The sequence below is a fragment of the Thalassophryne amazonica genome, chromosome 21, assembly GCF_902500255.1.
Source record: "Thalassophryne amazonica chromosome 21, fThaAma1.1, whole genome shotgun sequence".
In the NCBI taxonomy this organism is placed as follows: Eukaryota; Metazoa; Chordata; class Actinopteri; order Batrachoidiformes; family Batrachoididae; genus Thalassophryne; species Thalassophryne amazonica.
The window spans coordinates 38,858,461-38,873,378 of NC_047123.1; the positions used below are offsets into that span (position 1 = coordinate 38,858,461).

The window sequence follows — 14,918 nt, forward strand, 5'->3', positions numbered from 1 at the left end:
AGACGGGAAAAAAATCCCTCAGGTGACTCTGAGCAAAGTCCTTATTCCCCTCAGTGGTGCAAAAACTAGAACTGAATTTGGTGGATCTGACAATTCAGACTTTGATCACTTTGGTTAATCTAACAACTCAGACATTGTGTAGAGAATGAAGTGGACCTTCCAGTTACCTCTTTGTGGTCCTCGTCTCCGAGATGTTTGATCTTGTTGTAATTGACCGGAAGGTCCCAGCAGTCGGTGTCACTCAGCTGGTAGCAGCGGCTGCTGAGCAGCGCCTGTCTCCGGGGCGACATCGGCTGCAGTGGGGTCAATACCGTCCCGCTCCCCTCCGGACCCCCAGGCTGACCGGCCACATCCACCACACCACTGTCCTCCAGGTCCCCAACCGGACTCTGATGGAGACATGAAGAAGCTCTAAAGTCACACATGAAACAGGTAGAAAACAGCACAGGAGCACATGGTTCCTACAAACACACCACTGAGAAAGAATTTTACAATGTTTAATCAGCATGAATCACAGGTGACCTGAGATCAGCAAGTTTAAAGTCTGTGAATTCATTTTCAGACTAATAAACTGATTAAAAACACAAACAAACCACAGATGGTAGTTGATTTTGCAAAAAGGATGGAAATGGCTGTGGTGAATACCTACTTTAAGAAAAGGGAGGAGCACATATAAGAGTGGAGGAAGGTGCACACAGGTGGACTACATTCTTTATAGGAGATGCAAGCTAAAAGAAATCACAGACTAAGGTGGTAGCAGGAGAGAGTGTCACTAGACAGCACAGGATGGTTGTTTGTAGGATGACTTTAGAAGTAAAGAAGAAGAAGAGAGTGAGAGCTCAACAAAGGATCAGATGGTGGAAGCTGAAGGAGGAAGACTGTTGTGTGAAATCTAGCGAGCAGATGAGAGAAGCACTAGTTGGAGGGGAAGCAATTTTGGACAACTGGAAAAGTACTGCAGATGTTGTGAGGGAGACAGCTAGGACAGTACTGGGTATGACATCTGGACAGTGGAAGGAAGACAAGGAGACTTGGTGGTGGAATGAAGAGGTCCAGGAAAGCATAAGGAGAAAGAGGTTGGCGAAAAAGTTTTGGGATAGTCGGAGAGATGAAGAAAGTAGACAAGAGTACAAGGAGATGCGGTACTTAGGATTTGGTTTTGCAAAAAGAAACTGAATCATTTGTAAAATGAAGCACATGATGTACTCATTGTTTCATGATTGCTGGAGTCGTCCAGCGGTCAAAGGACGAGACGTCCTGTGGAGGACATGTGACCCGCTGCCTGGATACTGAAGCCTGACGTGGAGGAGAGTCGCCTTCGACAGCTCTCAAACACACAACAGCACAGAGCGTCATCTCTGGTTTGTTTGTTTGTTTTAAGTTGACCTTCTGGTCAGGAGTGAGTGGGAAGATTTTATTCCCATGATGCCTCAGTGCTGCAGAAGGGCACTAAAGGCAAACTGTGGTTTGAAAAGGACGTCCTGTAGAGGAAGTAGACCTCAGCACCTGTTCTGGATCAGGTCAGCTTTGAATCATACATGACATGAGCGGGTCTGCTGATGTGCTTTGCTCATGGGCTGGAGAAACAATGTGACGGTGGCACGTTAGCTTGCTGGGTTAAAACTCACAGGAAACAGACATATGTTGATGGCACTGACTGGAGCATGGTGGGAACACAGAGCTGATTCAGATACCTGTGTCAGCAGGTCCTGGGGCTTCCCTCCCAGAGCGTGCGGAAGCTCCCGGCACCGCGTGGACAGGTTGAGGATGGCCGTGGCCGCCATGTGGGCCGCCTCCATGTCGTGAGTGTAGTCGAAGCTGCTCTTACTGCAGGTGCTGCTCGCACTGCTGCCTCCTCCTCCTGCACCGCCGCCGCCTCCCACCCCGCCGCCGCAGCTCAGGCTGCTGCTGCTGCTGGGCGCGTAGCTGCTGGTGGTGCTGCTGGCCGGACTGGACGTTTTACAGTAATGCTTCGCTGCAGCCACACAAGCACAGGTCAAACTGTTAGTGGAATCTCACCATCCGCATGAGCATCATCACAACTGCACTCCGTCTGTCTGGAGATCTCAACCATCACTGGACTTCCTTCATATTTGGAACTGATGGCAGACTCTACGCCCGACGTGTCAAAATGTCAACAGATTGCACTCGACCAATCTCATGAACATAAATCTGTGAATCTGTCAGTAAGTGTTGCTCTGTCAGTCTCTCTGCCTGTGTGGGAGTCGCACCCCGACACACACAGGGTTCATGATCTGACTCAGACTCACCTTCTGGGTTCATGGACAACCCACTGTTCCCCCCGAGCCAGTCTGTGACCGCTGGAACAATGGAAACCAGTAAATATTTGATTAATTCAGTCATTCCCAATCAACATCTCATTGTAGAGTAACAAAGACATCGATCGATCGATCTGTGAGCTGCAGCCCCCTGCTGGGCTGTGATGGTATTTCAGGTAGGCCACAAGAGGTAAAAGTAAATAGTAACATATTTGATTTTCAATTTAATAATAAAGTTTAATATCACCCAGTAATGTTTGAGTATTTTATTCTTCCTTTATCTCACCCAGTTTAACACAATATATATTTGGAAATACTTAATAATCTTAGTCTTGTGTCAATCAAAATTCTGATACGACTGGGTGGATCTTTGTCATGTGATTGGTGCTTTGTCACATGACATGGATTATTCATTCCATTTGTGTTGTGTTGCATTTACTGTACAAATTTGGTTCCATCCATTTTGTACCATTACACGCTGCAACCACTGCGCACGCATACACGAGTGGGGATGGCGTTCAGCTAAACATGATGGAGTTTGTTTTGCTGATGGATGATGATTTGAACAATTGACAGTGTTAAGTCTTCTAACACACACACACACACACACACACACACACACACACACACACACACACACACACACACACAAACAAATCCACTGCGCCGTAAGTCGTCTGCAGACATGAAGAGCTGTGAGGATGAAGTTAGGATGAAAACCTGGACAAATTTCTGACGGGATTTTTCAGCGGGGTGAGGAAAGCAGAGGTTCGGTCTGTGCACGGTGTCACGGACTACTAACTGTTTTTGAAATATCTGACTGTTTTAGTAAGTTGACTGAGAACAATTTTGGACTCGTATTTAAAGTTTGTGTTGGACTGTTAAGCACCAAAATCAAAACAAATCAATTTTATTTATATAGCACCAAATCACAACAAACAGTTGCCCCAAGGCGCTTTATATTGTAAGGCAAAGCAATACAATAATTACAGAAAAACCCCAACGGTCAAAACGACCCCCTGTGAGCAAGCACTTGGCGACAGTGGGAAGGAAAAACTCCCTTTTAACAGGAAGAAACATCCAGCAGAACCAGGCTCAGGGAGGGGCAGTCTTCTGCTGGGACTGGTTGGGGCTGAGGGAGAGAACCAGGAAAAAGACATGCTGTGGAAGAGAGCAGAGATCAATCACTAATGATTAAATGCAGAGTGGTGCATACAGAGCAAAAAGAGAAAGAAACAGTGCATCATGGGAACCCCCCAGCAGTCTAAGTCTATAGCAGCATAACTAAGGGATGGTTCAGGGTCACCTGATCCAGCCCTAACTATAAGCTTTAGCAAAAAGGAAAGTTTTAAGCCTAATCTTAAAAGTAGAGAGGGTATCTGTCTCCCTGATCTGAATTGGGAGCTGGTTCCACAGGAGAGGAGCCTGAAAGCTGAAGGCTCTGCCTCCCATTCTACTCTTACAAACCCTAGGAATTACAAGTAAGCCTGCAGTCTGAGAGCGAAGCGCTCTATTGGGGTGATATGGTACTATGAGGTCCCTAAGATAAGATGGGACCTGATTATTCAAAACCTTATAAGTAAGAAGAAGAATTTTAAATTCTATTCTGGAATTAACAGGAAGCCAATGAAGAGAGGCCAATATGGGTGAGATATGCTCTCTCCTAGTCCCCGTTAGTACTCTAGCTGCAGCATTTTGAATTAACTGAAGGCTTTTCAGGGAACTTTTAGGACAACCTGATAATAATGAATTACAATAGTCCAGCCTAGAGGAAATAAATGCATGAATTAGCTTTTCAGCATCACTTTGAGACAAGACCTTTCTAATTTTAGAGATATTGCGCAAATGCAAAAAAGCAGTCCTACATATTTGTTTAATATGCGCATTGAATGACATATCCTGATCAAAAATGACTCCAAGATTTCTCACAGTATTACTAGAGGTCAGGGTAATGCCATCCAGAGTAAGGATCTGGTTAGACACCATGTTTCTAAGATTTGTGGGGCCAAGTACAATAACTTCAGTTTTATCTGAGTTTAAAAGCAGGAAATTAGAGGTCATCCATGTCTTTATGTCTGTAAGACAATCCTGCAGTTTAACTAATTGGTGTGTGTCCTCTGGCTTCATGGATAGATAAAGCTGGGTATCATCTGCGTAACAATGAAAATTTAAGCAATGCTGTCTAATAATACTGCCTAAGGGAAGCATGTATAAAGTGAATAAAATTGGTCCTAGCACAGAACCTTGTGGAACTCCATAATTAACCTTAGTCTGTGAAGAAGATTCCCCATTTACATGAACAAATTGTAATCTATTAGATAAATATGATTCAAACCACCGCAGCGCAGTGCCTTTAATACCTATGGCATGCTCTAATCTCTGTAATAAAATTTTATGGTCAACAGTATCAAAAGCAGCACTGAGGTCTAACAGAACAAGCACAGAGATGAGTCCACCATCCGAGGCCGTAAGAAGATCATTTGTAACCTTCACTAATGCTGTTTCTGTACTATGATGAATTCTAAAACCTGAGTGAAACTCTTCAAATAGACCATTCCTCTGCAGATGATCAGTTAGCTGTTTTACAACTACCAGCGACAAACACCAAAATGTAAGTCCCTTTTCTGTTGTTTATAAATTACTATAAAATCAAATGACAAGGATCAGTTTTAGAGGTTATATAAAACAAATAATGACTGTTTTTTTTTTTTCATTCAATGGAATGACTATTTCATGTGGTGAAAGATGGACTCGGCTTTGTCTTGTTGAATAATAGGTTCGTCTGCGCGGTCTGCTGTGTAGTGCACGGAACGAATCCGGACATGGACTTTCTTTACATACGTCACACAGGTCAAACATGAACCAAAGGTTCAGCAGAAAAATAATTCAGCATGAGCAGTAAAAGGGAAATAAACCTGTTTTGTATAATATAAACCCTTTAAACTGGATTTAACCAGCTTAGATATGAAAACGGGTTCTCTCTCTCTCCATACATACTATATATATATATATTTATATATATATAGTAATTTTGGATTTTGAAGCCAGACAAGAAAGCAGCGAAGTGGATAAAAGGATGGACAGATGGACGGATGGGGGACGGATGATGATATAGAGACAGCTGGATGGATGGAGTCGTGATGGAGGAGTGGAGACACTTCGTCTAACAACCTCTCTCCTGTGTCTCACTAATGGCTCCCGGCCAAAGAAACTGCTCTCTCCTCCATTATCTCTCTCCTCTTTTTCATCATCCCTCCATCCTCTGCTCTTAGCTCCACATTTCCATAACCGTTCTTTCAGTCTGGCCAGAGATTCCGTCCATTATCAGCACCATGAGGACAAAGTGTTCCCCACCGATCCGATTCCTTCCAACAAAGGACGACGACGACGGGAGTTTTATGATGAACGTATACTCAACAAAAATATAAACGCAACACTTTTGGTTTTGCTCCCATTTTGTATGCGATGAACTCAAAGATCTAAAACTTTTTCCACATACACAATATCACCATTTCCGTCAAATATTGTTCACAAACCAGTCGAAATCTGTGATAGTGAGCACTTCTCCTTTGCTGAGATAATCCATCCCACCTCACAGGTGTGCCATATCAAGATGCTGATTAGACACCATGATTAGTGCACAGGTGTGCCTTAGACTGCCCACAATAAAAGGCCACTCTGAAAGGTGCAGTTTTATCACACAGCACAATGCCACAGATGTCGCAAGATTTGAGGGAGCGTGCAATTGGCATGCTGACAACAGGAATGTCAACCAGAGCTGTTGCTCGTGTATTGAATGTTCATTTCTCTACCATAAGGCGTCTCCAAAGGCGTTTCAGAGAATTTGGCAGTACATCCAACCAGCCTCACAACCGCAGACCACGTGTAACCACACCAGCCCAGGACCTCCACATCCAGCATGTTCACCTCCAAGATCGTCTGAGACCAGCCACTCGGACAGCTGCTGAAACAATCGGTTTGCATAACCAAAGAATTTCTGCACAAACTGTCAGAAACCGTCTCAGGGAAGCTCATCTGCATGCTCGTCGTCCTCATCGGGGTCTCATGGTGGTCACACCAGATACTGACTGGTATCCCCCCCAATAAAACAAAACTGCACCTTTCAGAGTGGCCTTTTATTGTGGGCAGTCTAAGGCACACCTGTGCACTAATCATGGTGTCTAATCAGCATCTTGATATGGCACACCTGTGAGGTGGGATGGATTATCTCAGCAAAGGAGAAGTGCTCACTATCACAGATTTAGACTGGTTTGTGAACAATATTTGAGGGAAATGGTGATATTGTGTATGTGGAAAAAGTTTTAGATCTTTGAGTTCATCTCATACAAAATGGGAGCAAAACCAAAAGTGTTGCGTTTATATTTTTGTTGAGTGTATGAATGGAAACATCATGAATTCCAATAAATTAATTCATTGGTGGTTTATACGTTTTCTGGAGAATTCTGGAACGTCGCGTCTCCCAGTGTTGGTGGAAAATAAACTCTGAAAATGACGTATCACAGACACACTGTATGATCTGAAGATATTCTGTGAAAAACTGCCAGGATTCATCTTATTGCAGTATTTTACGCAGGTGGAACTAGAACAGCACTGCAGCTGAATCAAGCGCCAACGGGTAACGTTACCAACAGGGTTCCTGAATGTGAGCTGGTTTCCCCAAAAACTGGTACGTCACACTGATGGACAACAAGCTTAATTTGTTTTGGTGGGTATTATCATAAAACATGGTTGCTATGGAGACCAGAGTGGCTAAATCAATCAAAGAATGCAGCCAATAGCAAGTGGCTAACAAACAAATTAAGCTACTTCCTGACTGGATTTCAAATCAGACCGTCAGTCATGTGATGCGTTCACTTACAGTCGTATCCTTTAGGGGAGGTGTCTCGCCCGTGGTGGGACTTGGTGCTTGGGCCTCGCTTTCCGTATCCGCCATGCTGGCCGTCGTAGCCGCCATAATCGTAACTGGTTTTGGAGTATTTCTCCAGCTCCTTGGCCAGGTTGGACCGCGGCGTGCTAGTGGGAACGTTGTTTTTGTAGCCGTACTGAGGAATCTCCAGCTGCTTGACAAAACACATCGGCCTGCAAGACACAGACGGCAGACAGGGTCTGAAATTTAGGTTAGTGAGGATTTCAATGCACCAATCAGCAGAACGATGAAGAAAGATGGACAACAACTGAGACCAAAAGACAGCAACAGATCAGCTACTCAGGTTTGAGTGTTGGAGCTCTAACTGGTGCCGTTTTAGTTTCCACCACCAGACACAGATTTATAAAATCCATAACAACATTAACAAAACTAACAAAATTAGAGAAAAATACATTAAACAGTGCAATAAAATGAACAGTGTGAAATTTCAGAAAATTTCTGTCTTTTTTTTTTTCAGAAATCACGTGCACAGGAATCCTGACGGCGTTAGTCTGATGGAACTTGGTCCAAAGGATGAAAATGAGGGGGTTCAGTTTTGGTTTGTGTCTCTGGTCAACACGGGGGACGAACAGGATCCAACCGGACAGTGGGGGCCGGACTAGAGCGCAGCTTATTATTAATTTATCTGAAACATTTGAGTCCCAACTGTGTCGTTTGAGTCTGTTTAGTCTGGACACCGATTAACAGAAGGGTCAGGTGTGTGTAACCATCAGTGGGCATTACCTGAGGACGCGGTCTGACGTCTGATTGGTCTTTATGCCACTGTCAGTCAGGTGACTCTTGTCGTGGACTTTGGCCATCTTCTCTGCGGCAGCGATGGGACATCCAGACAGACTGCAGGAGGAAGGACCACAGGGCGGGTCAGGCGCTGCCACAGTGTGAGACGCTTCAGCTGTAACAGCAGCTCGCCACCAATTACGGATTCAAAACTGCCGCTTCACCAACAGACTCAAAAGTAACAGACAGATCAATCTCGACTTCTCCACTGTCCTGCAAATTCCTGCTTCACAAAAAGTACTCTGTGATGTCACAAAGGACTGAGCAGAACAAACTGACTGCAGAACTATCTCAGCCCGACACACCTGCAAACAAGATGATAACTATTTACTTCAGATGCTGACTAACCATAACTAGGTATAATCACCACATGGAATTAACTCAACTTCAAGTACGCTTAAAATTATTGGGAACAAACAAAGAAAGGATTTTGAAAGGTCCAGATTAAACTGACATTTGTGTCCCAGTGCTCCAGGGAGCCGATTCTTTAGTTTCCGCACTGAAATCTTTGATGGGTTCTGAGGTATCATGTTGACATTTGAAAAATATTAACAAGACTTCAGTGATACGATGCTCCATTAACTGATGGACTTTGGACGTTTTCTGGAATCAATTATTTTGGTGATTGATCTGTTGGTTGTTTTTATGATGAATCAATAATGAGAGCAGTCATTAGTTGCAGGTTTGTGGTCTTGGGGGTTTTTGTGGTTGATGACATTTGTGCTTCATGTGGAATCTGAGGAATAAGCTCCAAGAACCAGAGGTCTAAAACGGGCTCTTTCCCACATGAAGGAGAAGAGATTCTGGTCTGATCTCCTTCTCACTCAAACAGAATGTAGGTAAAACGTCTCCTTCACCACAACATCTCATCGCGGTGGAGGACACAGGGAGGTTTGGAGTATCTTGGAAGGATCAGTCAAGGGGAAGTGGTCTCGGGTAAGAAGTCGGACCAGGAATGACTTTAAAAGAAAGAATCTGTGATCAAATGACATGGAAACCTTTCCCAGTAGGCGGAGAACAGAACCCATTCCTGGAACCAGACTCTGGGGTTTCTGTGGAAGCACCTGTAGGCTGGTCCTCTCTCTCCAAGGGGTGTGGTCAGACTCAGACCAAAAACCTAAAATGGCACCATGACCGCGTGGACACAGACGGGCCATGGGAGCAGGCGGGAAGGTGGTCATGGTGAGTCCAGACTGTCGATAACAGATAAAAGCGTTCTGGAACATCAACCATCATCACACCAACATCGATCAGATCAAATCACAACTTTGATTTATGAAGTTAAAATCTGAAAGCCAGAAGAAGTATGAACTTTGGCAGAACTAACTGGATTTAAAATAAAGAAAACTTGCTGTGGATGAATTTATGAGCGGCTGAAATGTGCTTTGGAAGCTCGAGAATCTGACACAGCGTGGACGTAAGAACTGCTCCTAACTGCTCCGCACACACAGTCGGGAGTAAATCGTGCTGCTGCCACACGCGCAGACACATTTTTTACAGGATGATATGAGCTGCTGCTGTGATGGTGGCGTTTCCATGGAGACTGCCAGACATGAAAGCCATGTGAGCTGGAAGTTAACATCAGCTAAGCTAGTTGGCTAGCGCTTTGTTTGCTCTCCCAGTGGAGCTGTGCTACATAACACGCCCTGCAGCCACGTCTGTGTGCACGTGCTGCTGCGCGCGCAAACATGCCGCCTGCATGCTCTGCTCCGACTGTTAAGAAGCTCAACTGCAGATCGCTCACACATGCCAAAAAAATTTAATTTAAGCCCTCTTCCCACATGCATCCCAAACAGGAAGAGTTCCAACAATTTTCCACGTTGCCTTCAGGATTCACAGCCAAATTCCTACATATGGAAATGCAGCAATTTTCTTCCTCTGAGCCGAGAAAACCCAATCCACATAGACTGCCAGCAGCTCTCCGAAGCAGCACAACTTGTAGGAAAGTAAAGTCAATTATAAAGTCTCTCTGCCACATGGAACTGGTTTTATTTCCACAATGCAGATGATTTCTGGTTCATGTTGTGGTCTGTCCTGCAATTTGGCCACACGTTTAGATGGAATTTCAGTTATTTTCAGGTGATTTGCCATGAATCATGTATTCACAGAGATTTTTGCCAAATGGAACAATGTTCTTGTGCAAACTGTTGGGGACAAGCTTAAGCTGGGTGAACTTTGACAACAACAAAAAACGACACCCAACATGGAAGCTTCAGACCAAGCTCCTCCCACTAACAACATGACGGTCAACAGAACCAGATATCTCAGCTTGTACGGGCAGCAGTTCATCCACCATCTCTCTCCTGCAGCCAGGTGAAATGTGGGTGTGTCCTTGATCAGCTAAAATGCACCACATGGACAAAATGTCAAAGCTGGTGCTTGTTCATCCACTACATGACCTCCAAAGTAGCTCAGTGGACAATGGTCTGGCTGACCAATACATACGAAGTATCTTATAAAACTAACCGGCAGTTTTATAAAAAAAAACAACAAAAAAAAAACTATATGGATTTGAATGACATGCGATTACACCAATCATGCTTGAACCCTCGTGCGCACGCGTGAGTTTTTTCACGCGTGTCGGTGACGTCATTTCCCTGTGGGCAGGCCTTGAGTGAGATGTGGTCCCGCCCTCTCGGCTGAATTCCTTTGTTTCACACGCTGCTCCAGACGGTGCGCGTTGCTTTATCAAACATTTTTTCTGGAGCTGTGAGGAATATCCGAGTGGACACTATTCAAGAAATTAAGCTGGTTTTCAGTGAAAAGTTTAACGGCTGATGAGAGATTATGGGGTGTTTCTGTCGGTGTAAGGACTTCCCACAGAGCGGGACGTCGTGCAGCGCTTCCAGGCGCCGTCGTCGGCCTGTTTCGACCTGAAAACATTCTAATTTAAGGCTTAATTCACCCAGGACGTCGTGAGAGAACAGAGAAGATTCAGAAGAGGCCGGCATGAGGACTTTATGTGGACATTCCACTGTTTAAGGACATTTTGTAATGAAAGACGTGCGCGCAAATTCGCCGAGTCGTTTCTGTGACGACTCTGTGAATCTGTGTGCGCCGCAACAGGAAAAAACACCTCCGTGTTGAAAACCATTTGTAAAATTCAGGCGGCTTTTGATGACTTTCAACAAGTGAGTATCTGAGAAATTGTTTAACAGCTGGGCATGTTCCAACTTGCCCGTTAAGGTTTCCAACAGAGGTTTTTCCTGTCGCGACCCCCCGCGGTCGGGTCCGGCCCGACATGCGACTCTGCCCGCACGTTCTTTCATTACAAAATGTCCGTTAACAATGGAATGTCCGAATAAACTCCTCATGCCGACTTCTTCTCTGTTCTCTGACGACTTACTGGGTCAACAGAGCCTGAAATGTGGAAGTTTTCAACTTGAAACTGTGAGACGCTGCCGCCTCGAAGCGCAGATCGCCGTCAGGTGCCGTGGGCCGTCCTTAAAGCGACACTACTGGACCAAAATCTCTCATCAGCCGTTAAAATTTTTACCAAAAACCAGCTGAATTTATCGAATGGTGTCCACTCAGTTGTGCCTTACAGTTTTGAAAAAATTTTGATCAAACAAAGCAGCAGTCTCTGAGCCATTCCTAAACAATGAAAAAAAACGACGAGAGGGTGGGCCACTCCTCACTCAAAGACTGCCCACAGGCGAATGACATAACCAACAGGCGTGAAAAAACTCTCGCATGCCCACGAGGGTTCAAGCATGTCTGATGTAATCACACGTGATTCAAATCCATATGGTTTTTGAAAAAAATAATAAGGTCGGATACTTTTCTAACAGACCTCGTAAACCTGGGTTTGAATCCTGCTTGTACTACCTGTCTGTCCTTGTACAAGGCCCTTAATCTGAATCATCTCAGTCCACCCAGTTGTGAATTGGGTACCAGCCTTGGCTGGGGAAATAACCTGTGATGGACTGGCGTCCCGTCCAGGGGGAGCCATGGACTCTCTTCACGAATCAGAAACTGAAGATCAGCAGCGGTCTGATTGGCTTCAGGGCCGATACAGGATTTATTTTTGATGTTACCTCACAATGTCAGTGAGTCTTCTCATATGAATCTCATTAAGACACCACTCGTTTGAAACAAAGTCATTCCAGTGGGACCCAAAGATCCTCCACAGAGAACCGGCACCAAAGACATCCAGTCCTCACATGAGGTCACTGGTTAGAGTCCAAGTCTGAGAACCAGACAGGAAGCACCAGGACCCTGAAGACTTGGACCTTTGTCCTCCTGCAAAGATATTAGAATCACCAAACCCCTCTGACCTCATGAGATCTTCCTGGTTGTCTCCAGAGCTCAAAGGTCAAGAACCCAGATTAGCCGTGGATGGACACGTGAACGGATGTTTGATGTTTGGTAAACGAGTCTGTGTCGGGCTGAGAGTCCTTTCAGTCATATTATTTTGGGGTCAAGAAAAAAGTAAAGTTGCCACTTTTACAACTTCAACCGAGATGCAACTAAACTGAAAACTAAAAAAACATTCAGCACATGCACTTTGCTAATCTTTACTTTTCCATCACTTTGGGGGGTTGTGAGTTTTTGGGTTAAATCGCCGTGAAACAAACTTGAGTCGACTTAATGCTAATCTGGGGACTTCAGCTCCGCCGCGCACGAAGTGACAGTGACGCACTGAAATGATGCCGAGAACACGATCAGAATCAGTAACATCTGAATCTCAAACAAACACACAAACTTTCAGTTACTGCGCTGAAAGTCGGCTCAGCGTTAGCGGCTCCGCTGAAGGCCGCTCACTCACCTGCGGTGCGAGTTCCTGTTGCTATTGACGTGACCCCGTCCAGAGCAGCCAGGAGTTGGACACTTTAAAACATTTTCATACATGGCAAGGACTTTGACAGACAGGAAGAGGTGAGATCAGGAAAAGAAAGGAGAGTTAGCGGGATTTCAGCTACGACGGTTAGACATGCACAGACACAAAACCACCAAACCAACAAACCAGTTCCAGAACCAGGACTCAGTGATCCTGATGGGAACAAGCAGATTCCTCCAGCAGGAAGAGACTGGAGCAGGAAGACCAATGAGACATTTAACACCAGACAGACTGAACATTAGAAAAAAAGAAAAAAAAAAACCCCATCAAATTAGTAAAAGTTTAAAAACAAGAAGTGATGAAGGTTTAAATTCTGGACACATACAGTAGTGTTCAGAATAATAGTAGTGCTGTGTGACTAAAGATTAATCCAGGTTTTGAGTATATTTCTTATTGTTACATGGGAAACAAAGTACCAGTAGATTCAGTAGATTCTTACAAATCCAACAAGACCAAGTATTCATGATATGTACACTCTTAAGGCTATGAAATTGGGCTATTAGTAAAAAAAAGTAGAAAAGGGGGTGTTCACAATAATAGTAGCATCTGCTGTTGACGCTACAAACTCAAAACTATTATGTTCAAACGGCTTTTTTATCAATCCTGTGAATCACTAAACTAGTATTTAGTTGTATAACCACAGTTTTTCATGATTTCTTCACATCTGCGAGGCATGGAGTCAACCAACTTGTGGCACCTTTCAGCTGTTATTCCACTCCAAGATTCTTTAACAACATTCCACAATTCATTTACATTTTTTGGTTTTGCTTCAGAAACAGTGTTTTTGATGTCACCCCACAAGTTCGCAATTGGATTTAGGTCCGGGGATTCGGCAGGCCACTCCAAAACATTAATTTTGTTGGTTTGGAACCAAGATTTTGCTGGTTTACTAGTGTGCTTGGGGTCATTGTCTTGTTGAAACACCCATTTCAAGGGCATGTCCTCTTCAGCATAAGGCAACATGACCTCTTCAAGTATTTTGACATATCCAAATTGATCCATGATACCTGGTATGTGATATATAGGCCCAACACCATAGTAGGAGAAACATGCCCATATCATGATGCTTGCACCACCATGCTTCACTGTCTTCACTGTGAACTGTGGCTTGAATTCAGAGTTTGAGGGTCGTCTCACAAATGGTCTGCGACCCTTGGACCCAAAAAGAACAATTTTACTCTCATCAGTTCACAAAATATTCCTCCATTTCTCTTTAGGCCAGTTGATGTGTTCTTTGGCAAATTGTAACCTCTTCTGCACGTGTTTTATTTAACAGAGGGACTTTGTGGGGGATTTTTGCAAATAAATTAGCTTCACACAGGCGTCTTCTAACTGTCACAGCACTTACAGGTAACTCCAGACTGTCTTTGATCATCCTGGAGCTGATCAATGGGTGAGCCTTTACCATTCTGGTTATTCTTCTATCCATTTTGATGGTGGTTTTCCATTTTCTTCCATGCGTCTCTGTTTTTTTTTGTGTGTGTGTGTGTCCATTTTAAAGCACTGGAGATCATTGTAGATGAACAGCCTATAATTTTTTGCACCTGCGTATAAGTTTTCCCCTCTCCAATCAACTTTTTAATCAAACTATGCTGTTCTTCTGAACAATGTCTTGAACGTCCCATTTTCCTCAGGCTTTCAAAGAGAAAAGCATGTTCAACAGGTGCTGGCTTCATCCTTAAATGGGGGACACCTGATTCACACCTGTTTGTTCCACAAAATTGACGAACTGACTGACTGAATGCCACACTACTATTATTGTGAACACCCCCTTTTCTACTTTTTTTTTTTTACTAATAGCCCAATTCCATAGCCTTAAGAGTGTGCATATCATGAATGCTTGGTCTTGTTGGATTTGTGAGAATCTACTGGTACCTTGTTTCCCATGTAACAATAAGAAATATACTCAAAACCTGGATTCATCTTTTTAGTCACATAGCACTACTATTATTCTGAACACTACTGTATGAGACTCAGAGTTAAGAAAAAATGCAATTTATAAAGAAGAGGTTCTTCATTATAGCTCATTTCTTTCTTGGTGAAACGGGTAAAGTAGGTTTTGACGCTCGCATGC

General features: G+C 44.0%; 1 protein-coding gene across 1 annotated transcript in view; it reads right to left on the minus strand.

Annotated features, from left to right (window-relative positions):
- The window catches only part of myt1la (myelin transcription factor 1-like, a), a 46,446-nt gene that overhangs the window by 14,356 nt on the left and 17,172 nt on the right, over positions 1-14,918 (minus strand). The window contains exons 8-12 of the mRNA XM_034161785.1: positions 12,773-12,863; positions 7,951-8,061; positions 7,159-7,379; positions 1,695-1,975; positions 168-389 (exon numbers count right to left, since the gene is read on the minus strand). Coding sequence (XP_034017676.1) covers positions 168-389; positions 1,695-1,975; positions 7,159-7,379; positions 7,951-8,061; positions 12,773-12,863 — 926 coding nt within the window. The remainder of the gene's footprint in view (positions 1-167; positions 390-1,694; positions 1,976-7,158; positions 7,380-7,950; positions 8,062-12,772; positions 12,864-14,918) is intronic.